This window comes from Lithobates pipiens, unplaced genomic scaffold, assembly GCF_037356315.1.
Source record: "Lithobates pipiens isolate NorthernLeopardFrog02 unplaced genomic scaffold, aLitPip1_a1.2 Scaffold_13, whole genome shotgun sequence".
Lineage (NCBI taxonomy): Eukaryota > Metazoa > Chordata > Amphibia > Anura > Ranidae > Lithobates > Lithobates pipiens.
This window is the reverse complement of record NW_027507718.1, coordinates 198,131,500-198,150,564: the sequence shown is the minus strand read 5'-3', so window position 1 is coordinate 198,150,564 and position 19,065 is coordinate 198,131,500. Positions and strand designations below refer to the sequence as shown.

General features: G+C 43.2%; 1 protein-coding gene across 1 annotated transcript in view; it reads left to right on the top strand.

Annotated features, from left to right (window-relative positions):
* The window catches only part of LOC143974566 (rod cGMP-specific 3',5'-cyclic phosphodiesterase subunit beta-like), a 137,631-nt gene that overhangs the window by 82,498 nt on the left and 36,068 nt on the right, over positions 1-19,065 (top strand). The window contains exons 16-18 of the mRNA XM_077476096.1: positions 10,457-10,557; positions 11,383-11,490; positions 16,021-16,084. Coding sequence (XP_077332222.1) covers positions 10,457-10,557; positions 11,383-11,490; positions 16,021-16,084 — 273 coding nt within the window. The remainder of the gene's footprint in view (positions 1-10,456; positions 10,558-11,382; positions 11,491-16,020; positions 16,085-19,065) is intronic.

Below are 19,065 nucleotides of genomic sequence, written 5' to 3'. Positions count from 1 at the left end.
CGCTGGTGAAAGGTTTAACTCTAAGGGCAATTAGGGGGTCAAAATCTTTATTAGGTAGTATATGGGGGTACCTAACGCTAAAAAAAACCTGGCGGTGAGCATAAAAAATAACTAGCTACCTAGCGGCACCAGTGACACTAATGCAGCGATCAGAAAAACGATCGTTTAGTGACACTGGCAAAAGGGGGTGAATGGGTTACCTGGGGGCAATCAGGGGGTTAAAACCTTTATTAGGTAGTATATGGGGGTCCCGGACGCTATATAAAAACCTGACGGGGAACCTAAATAACTAAATAACTAACTGGCAATCCAGCATCGCCAGTGACACTTATACGGTGATCGCTAGTGAAAGGGTTAACTCTAGGGGCAATCAGGGGGTTAAAACCTTTATTGGGTAGTATATGGGGGTACCTAATGCTATAAAAACCTGGCGGTGAACATAAAAAATAACTAGCTACCTAGCGGCACCAGTGACACTAATGCAGCGATCAGAAAAACGATTGTTTAGTGACACTGGCAAAAGGGGGTGAAAGGGTTAACTAGGGGCAATCAGGGGGTTAAAACCTTTATTAGGTAGTATATGGGGGTCCCGGACGCTATATAAAAACCTGACGGGGAACCTAAATAACTAACTGGCTAACCAGCGTCACCAGTGACACTTATACGGTGATCGCTGGTGAAAGGGTTAACTCTAGGGGCAATCAGGGGGTTAAAACCTTTATTAGGTTGTATATGGGGGTACCTAACGCTATAAAAACCTGGCGGTGAACCTAAAAAAATAACTAGCTACCTAGCGGCACCAGTGACACTAATGCAGCGATCAGAAAAATGATCGCTTAGTGACACTGGCAAAAGGAGGTGAAAGGGTTAACTCTAGGGGCAATCAGGGTGTTAAACCTTTATTAGGGGGGGTAGGGGGCTACCCTGGACCTAACACTAACTGCCCTGACACTTTTTACTGTCACAACTGACACTAAATGCAGTGATCAGTAAATAAATGATCACTGCAATCAGTGACACTATGACTGGGAGGGGGGGGGGCGGTGATCGGGGGGTGATTTGTGTGCCTATGTGTACCTACATGTCAGTGTAGTGTTTGGTGCACTTTGGTTTACACTACACAAGCGGGGGAAGCTTCTCATTCGCCAGGAGCGATCGAGAGGGGATGGCCAGAAACCAACGGCCATCCCCTCATCCTGGATCGCTCCTGAAGCGAAACAGACTGCCGCAGCCAGCGGGAGGGGGTCTGATCCCCTCAGCTGGAAGGCAAGCACGTACATGTACGTGCTTGTGCCTGTCGGTGCCATTGTGCCGACGTACATTGCCATGCGGCGGTCCTTAAGTGGTTAACACAGTACATATCTGTGCGTTACTGTACATTTAACACAGTATATATCCGTGAGTTAGTGCACGTTTAATGCAATATACAGTATATGAGTGCATTCTTGTACATTTAATGCAGTATATATCCGTGTGTTAATGTGCGTTTAACACAGTAAATATCCTTGCGTTACTGCACGTTTAATGCAGTACATATCTGTGCATTACTGCACGTTTAACGCAGTATATATCAGTGCGTTACTGTACGTTTAACGCAGTATTCATGAGTGCGTTACTGTAAATTTAATGCAGTATATATCAGTGCATTACTGCACAATTAACGCAGTATATATCCGTGCATTACTGCATGTTTAATGCAATATATATCCGTGCATTACTGCACATTTAGCGCAGTATATATCAGTGCATTACTGTACGTTTAACACAGTATATACCAGTGCATTACTGCACGTTTAACGCAGTATATATCCGTGCATTACTGCACGTTTAACGCAGTATAATTCAGTGTGTTACTGCACGTATTAAACACAGTATATATTAGTGCATTACTGCACGTTTAACACAGTATATTTCAATGCGTTAGTGCACGTTTACCACTGTATCTTGCAGTGCGTCAGTTCAGTTTTACTGCAATATATTGTAGTGTGTCAGTTGAGTGTGTCTGTGTAGTGAGTACTTAAGTTAAAGTGAAAACAAACAACACTTTCCATTGATTAAAGTGCATCAATGTACACATTTTCACATCTTCATTATATTTTGTTAATAAGCCCCCTCCCCATCATGTCTGGGAGGCCAACTAGGAGAGGCAGATGTCCCCCTGGCACTGTGAGGGAGCCAGCAGTGTATGTGTCCACAGGCAAAGGTGGACATGGTCTGTCCTCAGGCAGGGCATCATTTCCTCGATTTAATAATGTTGCCTGTGCCATCCAGCCACAGCATGCAGAGGAGGCGGTGGACTGGCTTACTAAAACATCATCATCCTTCTCATCCTCCATCACCCAAAAAGAGACTAGTGCACAGTCCACTACAGCTGCCAGAGTGGCTTACTCTGCCTCCTTGTCCACAGTTACTCCTGCCATAGCCCCAGCATCAGGCATGGAGGAGTCAGCTGAGTTATTTGAACACAGTGTCAGCCACTTGCTCCTTGACAATACACAGCCATTACTTGATTCAGATTTTGGTTCTGAGGTTGAGGAAGGTAGGAACATGTGCCTACAGAGAGGGGAGAACACTGGTAAACAACAAATTGACAGTCATGTTTCCCCACCCGCAACACATTGCCAAGTTGTCTCCAGTGATAATGAGGATGGAGGGGATGATGATGACATGACGTGAGGGATGGATAGAGCAGGGAAGGAAAGTGAAGGTGAGGCACAACCCCAAACAGCCATTTTTGGAAGAGTAGAGAGCAGCCGCCCTATTCCACCAGATCGTGGAGCTATTATCTTCCAGCCAATTCCCACAGCTCAGCTGTTTGGGCCTTTTTTTAGCACATATGCAGCCGATCACACTGTTGCAATTTGCAAACTTTGCCTTAAGCACATCAAGCATGGCAAAAAAACACCAGCTGTTTGGATACCACATATTTGACAAAGCATTTAACCTCCCACCACTCAGCCTGTTGGCAAGAACACCTGAAAGCCACACAAAAGGGATGCAATTCTGCTCCTCCTCACTCCTCACCTTTCTCAGTCTACCCCCAGGCCTCATGACCTCTCAGCAGTCTACACTGACAAGGATGGTGGTCTAGCATGGGTGTCTCAGGTTCTTGCAGCACATCTGCCAGTAGCACACCACCAGCTGTAGAATACAGCAGGCAAATTTCTCTGTCTCATCTACTGCAGCAAAAAAAAAAAATGTTGTCACTGTCACCCACATGCCCAGCATCTAAATTAAAGCTTGTAAAAGCTACTGGCTTTACAACTCCTGCCTTTCCTTCTGGTGGATTCTGCCCCATTCCAACAATTTGTAGAATGTGTTGTACCACAATGGCAGGTTCCCAGTTGCTATTTCTTTTCACGCAAGGCTATTCCAGCTCTCTACCATCACGTGGAAGGCAATGTTGTGGCATTGTTGTGCAAGGCTGTCAGCTGTAAGGTCCATGTTACGTGGTCCAGCAAGCATGGTCAAGGATGATATATTTCATTCATAGCACACTGGGTAACTCTGCTTGCAACTTGGAAGGATGCAGGACAGGGCTCAGTGCTGCAGCTTGATGTGCTGCCACATCTCCATACAGCTAGTGATGATTATGTGGGATTTGGCTTTACAACTCCTGCCTTTCCTTCTGGTGGATTCTGACCCATTCCAACAATTTGTAGAATGTGCTGTACCACAATGGCAGGTTCCCAGTTGCTATTTCTTTTCACGCAAGGCTATTCCAGCTCTCTACCATCACGTGGAAGGCAATGTTGTGGCATTGTTGGGCAAGGCTGTCAGCTGTAAGGTCCATGTTACGTGGTCCAGCAAGCATGGTCAAGGATGATATATTTCATTCATAGCACACTGGGTAACTCTGCTTGCAACTTGGAAGGATGCAGGACAGGGCTCAGTGCTGAAGCTTGATGTGCTGCCACATCTCCATACAGCTAGTGATGATTATGTGGGATTTGCCACCCTCTTCTCCTCCTCTTCCTGCCTGTCCTCCTCTGCTGAATTGTCCCATGAACTACAAGTACTCCCTAAGCGTTCAAGGGGATATTCAATGAGTCAGGCTGATAGGTGGCATTCAGTGCATTGGCAGGTCTGACTAGGGCACAGGAGCCATACTGGAGCAGAGATTCTGGTAGCTCTGCAGGGGCAGGGCCAGAGGTGGTCCACGCCATGCTAGCTGGAGCCAGGAATGGCAGTGTGCGATAATGGCACAAACCTCCTGTCCACCCTTAGACAGGGAAAGTTGCCTAGCACATGTCCTCAGTTTGGTGGTGCATTGTTTTTTAAATGGTACCCAGGGTTGAAAGATCTGCTGAAGCAGGCCAGAAGAGTCTGTAGCCCACATGTTCACCAGGTGGAACTCAACTTTGGAAATGCTACAGTAGCTGCAAATGCAGAAGAGGGCCATCAACGAGTACCTGTGTGAGTATGGCACAACATCAGGCTCTGCTTTTTTTCCCCACACCAATAGCTGCTGATCAAGGATGCATGCACTGTACTGTCACCATTTGAGGAGGCCATAAGGATGGTGAGCCGTGACAATGCATGCACAACAATCCCTATTGTGTTTCTGCTGGAGCAGACTCTGTGTGGCTTTATGGACAGGGCACCCGAGGCAGAGCAGTGGGAGGAAGAAGAGGATTTCCTTTCCTTTTAAGGCCCACTTTATGTAGATACCATTCTTCCTACACCACAGAACACACAAGAGGAGACGGTGGAGGAGGAGGATTCTGATTTTGGAGACATTAAAGCAGAGCAAGACATATGTCAATCCTTCCACCCCCAGAATCCTTGGGTGTAGTACGTGGTAGAGAGGAGGCAATTACAGTCTGTAATCCTCAGTAACCCTGAGGATTCTGCTTCTCATGCCTCTGCTAACTTGCGGTGCATGGGCTCCCTCATTCTTCAAAGCCTGCGAAAGAAACTGAAAACACGTGGCCTCAAGGAAGAGGGATCACTATTGGTTGGCAACCCTCCTCGACCACTGTTACAAGGGGAAAGTCTTGGAACTCATCCCGTCCCCACAGAGGGAGCAGAGGATGAAATCTCTTGAGGATACCTTAAAGAGGAGTTTATCTAATATGGAAATGGTAGATAATGGAGTACCAATATCCCTGACTTATATGTATAAATAAAAACCCTCAAAATGGGACTTTACTAACGGTACTGGGTCATTATAGTGTCAAGTGAATGAACAGTATTTCTAGGTAGTATAAAAGTTGACACATCTTTATTAATACATATTGTGTAAAACATTACAATACATCTTAAAAATGATGGGAAACAGGTTCATGATACTGTACTTAAGATGGAATCAATAGAGAACAAAGGAAAGGAATTGCTGAACACCCAACGTGTTTCAAATTATATTTTCTTCCTCAGCGGTGAATGCACACTATGGAAAGGAAATTGCTTTCTTGATATGCAATGAGTACATCTTGAATGAAGAACTAAAACCCAAACTAAAATATTAGTTGCAATTGTCCTTCAGTGTCAACAAGGGGCATCTAGACCAGGGCCTGAACAGTGTGACAAAAAGGTTTTTACCGGTCATTCATCACAGACTAGTAGAGATATGTGCTAAAGCAAGGAAGTCCATACATCACCAACAGCTCTTAAATGCATAGTCACCAGGGATCATGAAGTGATGTTTTTTGTGTCATTAATATATATATATATATATATATATATATATATATATATATCACTAAAGAATTGTTTCTTCATTTGCTACAATGTAAAGTAGTGGGTATACAGCTTGTATAACATTGTAAATTAGCTGTCCCCTCAAAATAACTCAACACACAGCCATTAATGTCTAAACCACTGGCAACAAAAGTGAGTACACCCCTAAGTGAAAATGTCCAAATTGGGCCCAATTAGACATTTTCCCTCCCCGGTGTCATATGATTTGTTAGTGTTACAAGGTCTCAGGTGTGAATGGGGGGCAGGTGTGTTGAATTTTGTGTTATGGCTCTCACTCTCTCATACTGGTCACTGGAAGTTCGACATGGCACCTCATGGCAAAGAACTCTCTGAGGATCTGCAAAAAATAATTGTTGCTCTACATAAAAATGGCCTAGGCTTTAAGAAGCCAAGACCCTGAAACTGAGCTGTGGCCAAGATCATATTGCAGTTTAACAGGACAGGTTCCACTCAGAACAGGCCTCGCCATGGCCGACCAAACAAGTTCAGTGCACGTGCTCAGCGTCAAATCCAGAGGTTGTCTTTGGGAAATAGGCATATGAGTGCTGCCAGCATTGCTGCCGAGGTTGAAGGGGTGAGGGGTCAGCCTGTCAGTGATCAGACCCTACGCCGCACACTGCATCAAATTGGTCTGCATGGTTGTTGTCCCAGAAGGAAGCCGCTTCTAAAGATGATGCACAAGAAAGACTGCAAACAGTTTTCTAAAAACAAGCAGACTAAGGACATGGATTACTGGGACCATGTCCTGTAGTCTATTGAGACCAAGATAAACTTATTTGGTTCAGATGGTGTCAAGCGTGTGTGGCGGGAACCAGGTGAGGATTACAAAGACAAGTGTGTCTTGCCTACAGTCAAGTATGGTGGTGCAAGTGTCATGGTCTGGGGCTGCATGAGTGCCGCCGGCACTCGGGAGCTACAGTTCATTGAGTGAACCATTAATGCCAACATGTACTGTGACATACTGAAGCAGAGCATGATCCACTTCCTTCAGAGACTTGGCCACAGGGCAGTATTCCAACATAACGACCCAAAACACACCTCCAAGATGACCACTGCCTTGCTAAAGAAGTTGAGGGTACAGGTGATGAACTGACCAAGCATGTCTCCATACCTAAACCCTTTTAACCATCTGTGGGGCATTCTCAAATGCAAGGTGGAGGAGCGCAAGGTCTCTAACATCCACCAGCTCTGTGATGTCTTCATGGAGGAGTGGAAGAGGACTCCAGTGGCAACCTATGAAGCTCTGGTGAACTCCATGCCCAAGAGGGTTAAGGCAGTGTATATATATATATATATAAATATATATATATATATATATATATATAGTGTATTACATCACCTGTATATCTTTATATGTGAATATCATTCATGACAATCCATTTAATATCCATTTTGGTGAATATATAAGGATAGGGAGGTCACTATAAAGGGTGAAGGGAGTCTATTCTACAGACTGCATTAAGCTGTAGTGTTTGAATTCAGCTGTGTGGATGCTCATCAAGTCAGAGGACAAATGTGAATGACGAAAGAGGAGTTTATGTAACACCTTTCCCGACTCTGGTAGGCTACAGTCTGGTGGAAACCGTAGTTTTGAGGCTTCTGTTGGTCAAGAGGAGCGGTGGAGAAGGGGGAGACCTCAGTTTGCCTTTTAAAAATGTTTTAGTCCTCCGTGCCCAGGTTCCCATGGGCAGTGTTTTCATCATATGGTAGGAAATTATATAGGGGCAAAGACAGATATGGAGAGCTCTCCAGTTGACTGTCCACTCAGTTACTGGGTCATGAGAATAGACCACTGGCCAGAAGTTACCCAGTATCCAATAGAGCTGCTGGGCTACCCTGTATCCAGCATGCTTTCTGAATGGGCATTCAGTGCTGCCAGAGATAAATCATTTCAGAACTTTTTCCACCTTTAATGTGACCTACAACTCAATTGAAAAACAAACTGAAATCTTTTAGAGAGGGGAAGTAAAAAAAAAAAAAAAATGTGGTTGCATAAGTGTGCACACCCTCTTATAACTGGGGTTGTAGCTGTGTTAAGAATTAAGCAATTGCATTCAAACTGATGTTAAATAGGAGCCAATACACACCTGCCATCATTTAGAGTGCTTCTGATTAACCCCAAATAAAGTTCAGCTGTTCTAGTAGGTCTTTCCTGACTTTTTCTGAGTCGCATCCTACAGCAAAAGCCATGTTCCGCAGAGAGCTTCCAAAGCATCTCTTTGTTAAAAGGTATCAGTCAGGAGAAGGGTACAAAGGAATTTCCAAGGCATTATATATACCATGGAACACAGTAAAGACAGTCATCATCAAGTGGAGAAAATATGCCACAACAGTGACATTACAAAGAACTGGACATCCCTCCAAAATTGATGAAAAGACGAGAAGAAAACTGGTCAGGGAGGCTGCTAAGAGGCCTACAGCAACATTAAAGGAGCTGCAGGAATATCTGGCAAGTACTGGCTGTGTGGTTCATAGCTCTCATATTCTTCATATGTCTGGGCTAAGGGGTAGAGTGGCAAGATGGAAGCATTTTATTACGAAGAAAACCATTCAAGCCCGACTACATTTTGCAAAACACATCTGAGGTCTCCCAAAAGCATTTGGGAAAATATGTTATGTTTTGATGAAACCAAAGTTGAACTGTTTTGGCTATAATTTCAAAAGATTGGTTTGGAGCAAAAATAGCACTGCACATCACCAAAAGAACACCATACCCATCGTGATGCATGGTGGTGGCAGCATCATCCCTTGGGGCTGTTTTTCTTCAGCTGGAACAGGGGCCTTAGTCAAGGTAGAGGGAATTATGACCAGTTCCAAATACCAGTCAATAATGGCCCAAGACCTTCAGGCTTCTGCTAGAAATCTTAACATGAAGGGGAACTTCACCTTTCAGCATTAGAACGACCCAAAACATACTTCCAAATCAGCAAAGGCATGGCTTCACCAGAAAATTATTCAAGTTTTGGAATGGCCAGGCCAGAGCCCAGACCTGAATCCGATTGAAAATCTGTGGGGTGATCTGAAGAGGTCTGTGCACAGGAGATGCCCTCACAATCTGACAGATTTCGAATGTTTTTTCAAAGAAGAGTGGGCAAATATTGCCAAGTCAAGATGTGCCATGTTGATAGACTCATACTCCCAAAAAAGACCGAGTGCTGTAATAAAATCAAAAGGTGCTTCATCAAAGTATTAGTGTAATGGTGTGCACACTTATGCAACCATATTATTTTATTTATTTATTTTTACTTCCCTCCACCTAAAAGATTTCAGTTTGTTCAACTGAGTTGTACAGTTTATAGGTCACATTAGAGGTGGAAAGAAAGCTGAAATTATTTATCTTTGTCTCATTGTTTTACATCACAGAATCCTAACATTTTAACAGGGGTGTGCAGACTTTTTATATCCACTATACAAGTGTGTTATAAATAAGTACATACCGTATATACTCGAGTATAAGCCGAGATTTTCAGCCTCTTTTTTGAGGCTGAAAGTGCCCCCCTCGGCTTATACTCGAGTCATCGCTGTCTGCCCGCTCGATCAGCGTGTCGAGCAGACAGACAGCGGCCATTCTATTCAAAAGCCGCGCCTCCGGCTCCGCCTTCGCCTGTGATAGGCGGAACACTGAATTTCCCAGCAGCCTGTGTTCCGCCTATCACGGACATCGTATCATCCTCGTACTACGGACGAGGATGATACGACGTCTGTGATAGGCGGAACACAGGCTGCTGGGAAATTCAGTGTTCCGCCTATCACAGGCGAAGGCGGCGGCGCAGCTTTTGAACTTTACAATGGCCGCCGACGAAGAGGGCACGGGACGGCACGGCACGGGACGGGACGGGGGCAAGGCAAGGCACGACACGGGACGGATGCAAGGAGGCAAGGCACGGCACGGGACGGAGGCAAGGAGGCAAGGCACGGGACGGAGGCTCGGGACAAAGGTAGGCTGGACACACACACACACACACACACACACACACACACACACACACACACACACACACACACACACACACACACACACACACACACACACACACACATGGATGGAGACACACACAGGGATGGATGGATGGATGGAGACACACACACACAGGGATGGATGGATGGAGACACACACACACAGGGATGGATGGATGGATGGATGGAGACACACACACACAGGGATGGATGGATGGATGGACACACACACACACAGGGATGGATGGACGGACACACAGGGATGGACGGACACACAGGGATGGACGGACACACAGGGATGGACGGACACACACACAGGGATGGACAGGCATGTCTCACCCTCGGCTTATACACGAGTCAATAAGTTTGCCAGTTTTTTTGGGGGTAAATTGGGGGCCTCGGCTTATATTCGGGTCGGCCTATACTCGAGTATATACGGTAATAACACAAAAACAGTATGAAAATAAAGGGAAAAATAGATAAAAGGAATCTATAGACATAGCTACAGACTATTGTCAATCATGAAAACACCCATAAAGCATTATAACTGGAATAGTAACCAGTTTCTGCTTGTAAGGCACGATCATATAGAAGTATGTAAAAAGGGTGGCCGCAATTCTACATATACACATAGCCTTTTAAAATTATTTTACTTAGATCCTGCATTACTTTGGTAAACAACATTTGTATAGTAAATGCTGAAATTCTGTATACTGATCGAAAATACTTTTTTAAACCTTAAAAAACAGGCATTTGAAAGCCAATTATCAGAGAAACTTTTACACATTTTGCATTGCAGTCCATGAACATTTTCCTGAACCTAAATAGAAGACAACATGAACACGTTATTCATCTGATGGATATTGCTATCATAGCCACAGATTTGGCTTTATATTTCAAGTGAGTATACTAAGAAGTTAGTTATATGAAATTGAATCTACAAAGTTTTCTCTTTTCCTTATGTACAAACCACAGGCATTTTACAGAAGTTCACAAATGACGTTGGAATTCAGATATGTTATCTAGCACTTTACAAAATAAACACAATCATTCTTGTCAGTCTCTTATAATCTACTGTCCTTGCCACACTCTTGCTACATTGTAGGAACAGTATGGACAGAGAATATACAAACTTTATATATGTAATGTTCCTGAGTAGACTGAAATACTGGACTCAAATTTAGTGTGCTAGCCACTTAGCAACCACTCTTCCCTGTTGCATTCACTTTAATTAGAAATTGATTAAAAACTCAACAGGGAGAATGAGATTCTTTCATTATTTCTGTGGCAGGTACAGGGACCTGGTGATTTATGGTATGTATGGCCAACTATTTTTAGTTTCTTTTGAATAGATTAGGGGTGGGTTAAAATCGTTTGCCAGTTTAATTTTTGCTATTTGTCTCTGTTGGGGGAAATTTAGCTTTGAATTCTTCTCGCAGATACAACAGACAGAGAGAAAAAACTCTATGAAGTGAGAATGGTGCTCTTAGTCAGGGACCTCTTCTTCTATTGACAACCCTAGGATTTTGGAATACATTCTGCCCTACTCTATCCAAAACGAAAAAAATGTTTTGGCCATACATCCACATAACTTTCCATCAACTACAAATATTGACTGTTCCTTTATATGGAATTTATTCATTTCTGTTTTTATATGTAACTTGTATTGGGACAGGGGGGATGTTGTGAAGTGAGTATTCATTTATGTTATGTATGTCTTCTTAGAAAGAGAACAATGTTCCAGAAGATTGTTGATCAGTCAAAGACTTATGAAGAGCAAGACAAATGGGTGGATTACTTATCGCTTGAAACAACAAGGAAAGAAATTATTATGTAGGTGTCCTGTCAACTATGCTGGGAGAAGGTATTGCAGGCCACACTACATTGGTTCCTCAAAATGTAGGCTCATGCGCACAAACTACAGCTCCTATAAGCCATCTGAATGAAGTAGCTGGCTGTTGGAAGTATTTTAGGTATTACTCTACGCTTACCAATGAAATAAATTGGATGGGGATTGGTGTGAAAAAGACCATGACACCTAACTGCAGTCAAATCCCAGGGGTCACAAATTTAATGCCAGTACTACCATGAGCACACTACATAGGGAAGGGTAGGTGAACAAACACCCAGCCCAGTTACTGGTCCTACATAACAGGAAACTGCACAGTACAAACTGCACAAACTGCAGTTTGTAGCAAAACACTGCACCATGTATATTTGACAGATGGGTCACTTGGATGGGTCTCTTCAAAATGTATGGAGAATACGTGCAAATGTTTTCGTACATATGTGCCAATAGAGTGATTATCAAAGACATTTTGACCATGTTTAATCCAATTTGCTGACACTATTTAGTTTAAAGCTGGTCATACACTATACAATCTATTTCCAATCTCCTTCAGACTTACCAAAACTGTATAATATGAGGATAAACCCAAATAATTCATTGCATTTGTATCAAAACAAGTAGGCCATTGCTCTACATAGTTGATGGTACATGTAACGTAAATTGTAGAATCAGACTGTATAGTGTATGGTCACTGTGATGGACTGTCCAGTCCCCAGCTTGGGTGCTTCTGTCAGTATACAGCTTCCTCCAGTTTGGAACCAAGAACCAGGTATTATTGCTGAACACCTATTAACTAGAGGACACTAGCTTAGGTGCAAACTGGAACTGGAACTGACTTTATTGTAAATTCACACAGAATATACAGTGGTGTGAAAAAGTGTTTGCCCCCTTCCTCATTTCCTGTTCCTTTGCATGTTTGTCACACTTAAGTGTTTCGGAACATCAAACCAATTTAAACAATAGTCAAGGACAACACAAGTAAACACAAAATGCAATTTGTAAATGAAGGTGTTTATTATTAAAGGTGAAAAAAAATCCAAACCATCATGGCCCTGTGTGAAAAAGTGATTGCCCCCTAAACCTAATAACTGGTTGGGCCACCCTTAGCAGCAACAACTGCAACCAAGCGTTTGCGATAACGTGCAATGAGGCTTTTACAGCGTCCTGGAGGAATTTTGGCCCACTCATCTTTGCAGAATTGTCCTAATTCAGTTACATTAGAGGGTTTTCGAGCATGAACGGCCTTTTTAAGGTCATACCACAACATCTCAATAGGATTCAGGTCAGGACTTTGGCTAGGCCACTCCAAAGTCTTCATTTTGTTTTTCTTCAGCCATTCGGTGGTGGACTTGCTGGTGTGTTTAGGATCATTGTCCTGCTGCAGAACCCAAGTTCGTTTCAGCTTGAGTACACGAACAGATGGTCGGACATTCTCCTTCGGGATCTCTTGGTAGACAGCAGAATTCATAGTTCCTTTTATCACGGCAAGTCTTCCAGGTCCTGAAGCGGCAAAACAGCCCCAGACCATCACACTACCACCACCATATTTTACTGTTGGTATAATGTTCTTTTTATGAAATGCAGTGTTCCTTCTACGCCAGATATACTTGGACACACACCTTCCAAAGAGTTCCACTTTTGTCTCATCGGTCCACAGAATGTTGTCCCAAAAGTCTTGGGGATCATCAAGATGTGTTGTGGAGAAATTGAGACGAGCTTTGATGTTCTTTTTGCTCAGCAGTGGTTTTCTCCTTGGAACTCTGCCATGCAGGCCAAAGCTTTTGATAATGGCTCTCACTGTGGTTCGCTGGATTCCCAAAGCTTTGGAAATGGCTTTATAACCCTTTCCAGACTGATAGATCTCAATTACTTTCTTTCTCAATTGTTCCTGAATTTCTTTGGGTCTCGGCATGATGTGTAGCTTTTAAGGATCTTCTGGTGGACCTTACTGTGTCAAGCAGCTCCTATTTAAGTGATGCCTTGATTGTGAACAGGTGTGGCAATAATCAGGCCTGGGTGTGGCTAGAGAAATTGAACTCAGGTGTGGACAACCACAGTTATAGTATGTTTTAACAAGGGGGGCAATCACTTTTTCACACAGGGCCATGATGGTTTGGATTTTTTTTCACCTTTAATAATAAACACCTTCATTTACAAATTGCATTTTGTGTTTACTTGTGTTGTCCTTGACTATTGTTTAAATTGGTTTGATGTTCCGAAACACTTAAACATGCAAAGGAACAGGAAATGAGGAAGGGGGCAAACACTTTTTCACACCACTGTATACCATGCTTGATCACATTACCCTAACAATGCAAATTGTAAACATTAGTCTCATTAACACATCTAAGGAACAGCCAACAGCTAACAGTGATCTAATTAACAACTAATCACCTAGACAAGCCTAGGTGACTCAGTGCCCACCCAGACGATGCTTTGTTTAATCAGTGATCCCACCCCACCTCATACTGCTCAGCACCAGTCTACAACAGTCTATGAGACAAAGCTCATACAATGTTCCAGCAGTCGGAAAAAGTGGAATTAATTTATCTTCTTAGATTTCTTGAGGGATATTGTTGATATTGTTGATAAATATTTCTGTCCCAGGTGGAGGGGCTTCTTCAACTCAGTCTGCAGGACGACCACCCTATTTGCTCTGACCATTAACCTGTACAAGATTAATTTTAAACCTTTCCTTCCACCTCAGAAGGGAAGCTTTATTGGCCTTATTCAGAGGATTAATCCAGGCCAAATCCCCAGTCTCTTCCATGGGCCATAATGAATGGGTAAGAGGCTTGTCCCTAGTCCCCTCCAAAAGCCCCTGTCCCAGATTGGTCAGTCACCTTTAGGGTCAAAACTTTAATTCACATGGCATGGCAACATTAGTAGAGGCAGTAGTATGATGACCTTCTCTTTCTGCATTTGTGACAACTATTTGATAATTTCTCCATATGTGATTTAGCTGAGCATTTTTCTGTTATGCAGATTCATTAGGCAGTACTTCTCTTACATGAGCACCCTAAGAAAATGTTATTGTTTAGTCACAACTATGGTTGCAACGATACCGATACTAGTATCGGTACCAGTGCCGATACCAAGTATGTGCCCGAGTACTTGTACTCAGGCAACTGCTCCTGATGCCTGACCCAATACATTTGCATGAAGATGCTGCTCCCGGAAGTCAGTGGGCAGAGAGGGAGGAGCAGAGAGCGAGTCCTGACAGTGGAGTGCAAGTACTGGCAGGCAGCAGAGGAAGATAAGATGGCCGGGGGCAGGGGTGTGAGTCGCAGCATCGGTGACCCAGGTCATCACATTTGTTAATGGAATTGACGGCCCCAGTCTCCGTCAAAGATTTAACAGCACAACACCCATCTTGGTACACCCTGCACTAAGCTTCAGTAAGCAGCAGCCACAAGGCAGCAGCGGACATCTTGTTACATCCAGCCCATATAGTTCACTAATCATACCAGTCTGCCAGCAATTGTCAATGGAATCAGTGCTGCATTTCAGTGTCACTGCCTGCCCATCAGTTCCACCTATCATTGCCCATAAGTGTCAGCTATCAGTGCCCATACATGCCCCCTATCAAAGCCAGGATATCAGTGCCCATCAGTCAGCACCACCTATCAGTGCTGCAAATCTGTGCCCATCAGTCAGTACCACCTATCAGTGCTGCATATCAGTGCCACCTATCAGTGCTGCATATCAGTGCCCATAAGTCAGTGCCACCTATCAGTGCTGCAAAGATATCATTATTAGTTTGTATTGTGCTTTTAAAACTGTCACATGACATTAAAAAAATGAATTGGGAGTTGGTATCGGCGAGTACTTAAAAAAAGTATCAGTACTTGTACTCGGTCTTAAAAAAGTGTTATCTGTGCAACCCTAGGCACAACTGAATGTGGAATCTTTGTAGTGTGGGCATTTTTTTTTACATTGTATTGCTTTCGGTGTAGTGACTGACAATGTATAACCAACATTTAGCATAGAAACAGAAGAGAGAAGGCAAAAAAAGACCAAGCGATCAATCAAGTCTGTCCTTTTTATTTGTTTTAATGTTTAGATTTTTAAAAAAAAAAAATTTGTTTGAGGATACATTTTTGTTTGACCCAAGCATGTTTGAATTCACATAATATTTAGTGGATACCTTTGCTGGACATTCCAAGCATTCATTAATCTTTCAGTAAAATAATATTTTCTAATCTCACCCGGTAGCTGTCCCCCAGTGGTGTTCCTGCATTGTTACCCTGCCAGCACCCTGCTGAAATCCATTAAGCAGACATAGTCCATTATTGTCATTATTGGGAAGGTGGTCTAGAGCAAGGGTGTGCAGTTGACACTGAATTGAGCACATGTAGACAAAAAGTAGCTGAAAAAGGATGGTGGAGATCAACAACACTGAGATAAAAACAAGGATGAAAAAGCTTGAAAGAGTATAAAGAAAAAATACAGTTAGTAAGTTTAGATCTGATTTAACATTTATAACTTAACTAACATTATTTATTTATCTTCAGGGCCATGATGATGACAGCTTGTGATTTATCTGCTATCACAAAACCATGGGAAGTCCAGAGCAAGGTTAGATATTAATCTGATGTTACTTTGTGCAATTTATATACTGTACAATTTTACCATCTGAATGCATACATGGTATAATCATCTATTTATCTATAGCTGTTAATATTCATATTTAGTTGCTTATAGTGTTCTATGGTTGTACTTTGAAGTTATGTTTTTTATGCTATCAAATAAAACCCAAATATTGGAAGATATACAAATTATTATTATTATTATACAGGATTTATATAGCTCCAACAGTTTACACAGCGCTTTACAACATGAGGGCAGACAGTACAGTTATAATACAATTCAATACAGGAGGGATCAGGGGGCCCTGCTTGTTAGAGCTTATAATCCAGAAGGGATGGTTAAGTGGAACAAAAGGTAACAGCTGTGGGGGATGATCAGATCGAGAAAATGAAAATACAGTTGTTAGGTGTGGGTAGGATCGGCTTCTCTGAAGAGGAGGGTCTTCAGGGATCGTCTAAAAGCTAACAGAGTAGGAGATAATCATACAGATTGGGGTAAGGAGTTCCATAGGATTGGAGAGGCTATGGAAAAGTCCTGGAGGCGAGCATGGGAGAAGGTGATGAGGGAGCTAGAGAGCAGGAGAAGAACAGAGAGAATGATAAGATTGCTACTTTGAGACTAGTATATTTTCAATATACTATTCATATTTTCAATATACAAGATATGTGTTTTATCTACTAAACATCAGTTATAGAGTCTCATTCTATATATACACAGCACAGAGGTAAATTATAGAGTGCAAATAACCCATGGAAAGGAATTAGAAGTTATTTTTTACTGATCTGAAATCCATAAATTGAAATCAAATTGGATTATTGCAGTTTGAGGTGTAATGCCGCGTACACACGACCTGACTTTCCGTCAGAAAAGGTCAGACGGAATCATTTCATCGGATATTCCAATCATATGTGGGCTTCAGCGGACTTTTTTTTCAAAAAATCTGACGGACCTAGAAATAGAACATGTTTTAAATCTTTCCGACGGAATCAATTCCTATCGGGAAAACTGTTCGTCTGTATGCTAGTCCGACGGACCAAATACAACGCAAGGGCAGCTACTGGCTATTGAACTTCCTTTGTAGTCCCATCGTACGTCATTGCGTTAGAAACACATGGACTTTGGTGTGATCGTGTGTAGGCAAGTCCGTTCGGTCGGAACTCCGTCGGAAACTCAGTTGGAAAGACAGTTAGAGTTTATTCTGATGGAAAGTCCGATTGTGTGTACGCGGCATAAGGCTCGATTCACACCTATACATGTTGCTTTTGATTGTTTCTGCAGTGCTTTTTCCAGTGCTTGACGTATTTTTGAACATGCGTTTTACAGCGATTTTGCCGCGATTTGTGTTTTTTTACACTGTATATAGCTGGTTGCCGTGTCCTCAACAACCGATGAGTCCCGAAGGGGAGAAGGTGGGTCGAGTTCTTTCTTTATTGACTCGTACCAATAGCCCCCCCACAGGAATACAGGCAATTAAAACACAGAAGGGTGACCTTGTCTCTAGGCCCTCTGAGGTTATGAAGGTGCTGGGTGATTATTACAGAACCTTATATAAATCAACCACACAGGGTCGGGAGGCTCTGGTCACTAACTTTCTGCAGCAAACAGATATTCCCGTGCTTTCAGACCAGGATAAATTGAATTTAGATTTACCACTCACTTTGGAAGAACTAAAAGGTGCAATGAATAGTATGCCCAATTGTAAATCTCCTGGTCCGGATGGCCTTCCAGTGGAAATTTATAAGCGATACAGTGAACAGCTGATCCCGGCACTACTGGAAACGTTAAACTATGCACTAGAGGCGGGAGAACTCCCTGCTTCAATGCGCGAGGCTAATATCACCCTAATTCTTAAAGAGGGGAAGGACCAACAAGAGGTCTCGTCATATCGGCCGATATCTCTGCTATGCTCAGATATAAAAATTCTAGCCAAGGCCCTAGCAATTCGGTTAAATAGTTGTATACATAAATTAATACACCCAGACCAGTCCGGGTTTATCCCGGGCAGAACAACTAATACTAATATTAGAAGGGTTTTTCTAAACTTACAAATACCTAGAGATAGCGATAACCCAGGTGCTATACTAGCGTTGGATGCCACCAAGGCTTTCGACAGCCTGGAGTGGGACTATCTCTGGGGCGTATTAGAACGTTTCGGCTTTGGCCCCCAATTTATCCAGTGGGTAAAACTACTATACAGGGGACCTAGGGCCAAGATCAAAATGGGGACCCTATTCTCTGAAGTGTTCTACCTAGAAAGGGGTACGAGACAGGGATGCCCGCTGTCTCCCCTCCTGTTCGTGCTAGCTATGGAACCCCTGGCTGTGATGGCGAGATCACGCCCGGACATCCGGGGATTCCGGCGCGGACTGGAGGAGGAGAAGCTGGCTTTGTTTGCGGATGACGTCTTGTTTTTCCTTGACGATGTGCGCTTCACTTTGAATAGGGTAGTACGGCTGATGGATGAATTTGGGCAGCAATCAGGCTTGGTCATTAATTGGAGTAAATCAGCCCTTATGCCACTATCGGAGTCTGAAGACCAAACATCGTCTATAGTTGAGGGACTAGAAGTGGTTCCCAAGCTGAAATACTTGGGTGTCTGGATTCCCAGAGAGATAGACCGGTATGTTGAGGAGAATTTGGTACCATTATTGGCAAAGCTTAAGCAGAAGGTTAATAGTTGGTGTCGCCTTCCCCTGTCGGTGGCGGGGCGTTGTAATTTAGTAAAAATGATTTGTCAGCCACAGATCCTATATATCCTCCACAATTCCCCACTCTGGATTAACCAGAAATGGTTTAACAGACTGGAGGGACTAATTCGAGAACTAATATGGAAAAAGAGACAGCCTCGGATTCGGCTGCGGACGCTGCAGCTCCCTGTGGAAAAGGGAGGAGTAGCGTTGCCACATTTAAGAACATACTTTCTATCAGCCCAGCTCCAGCAATTGGCTGGGGCTGGACTGGAAGAGGGT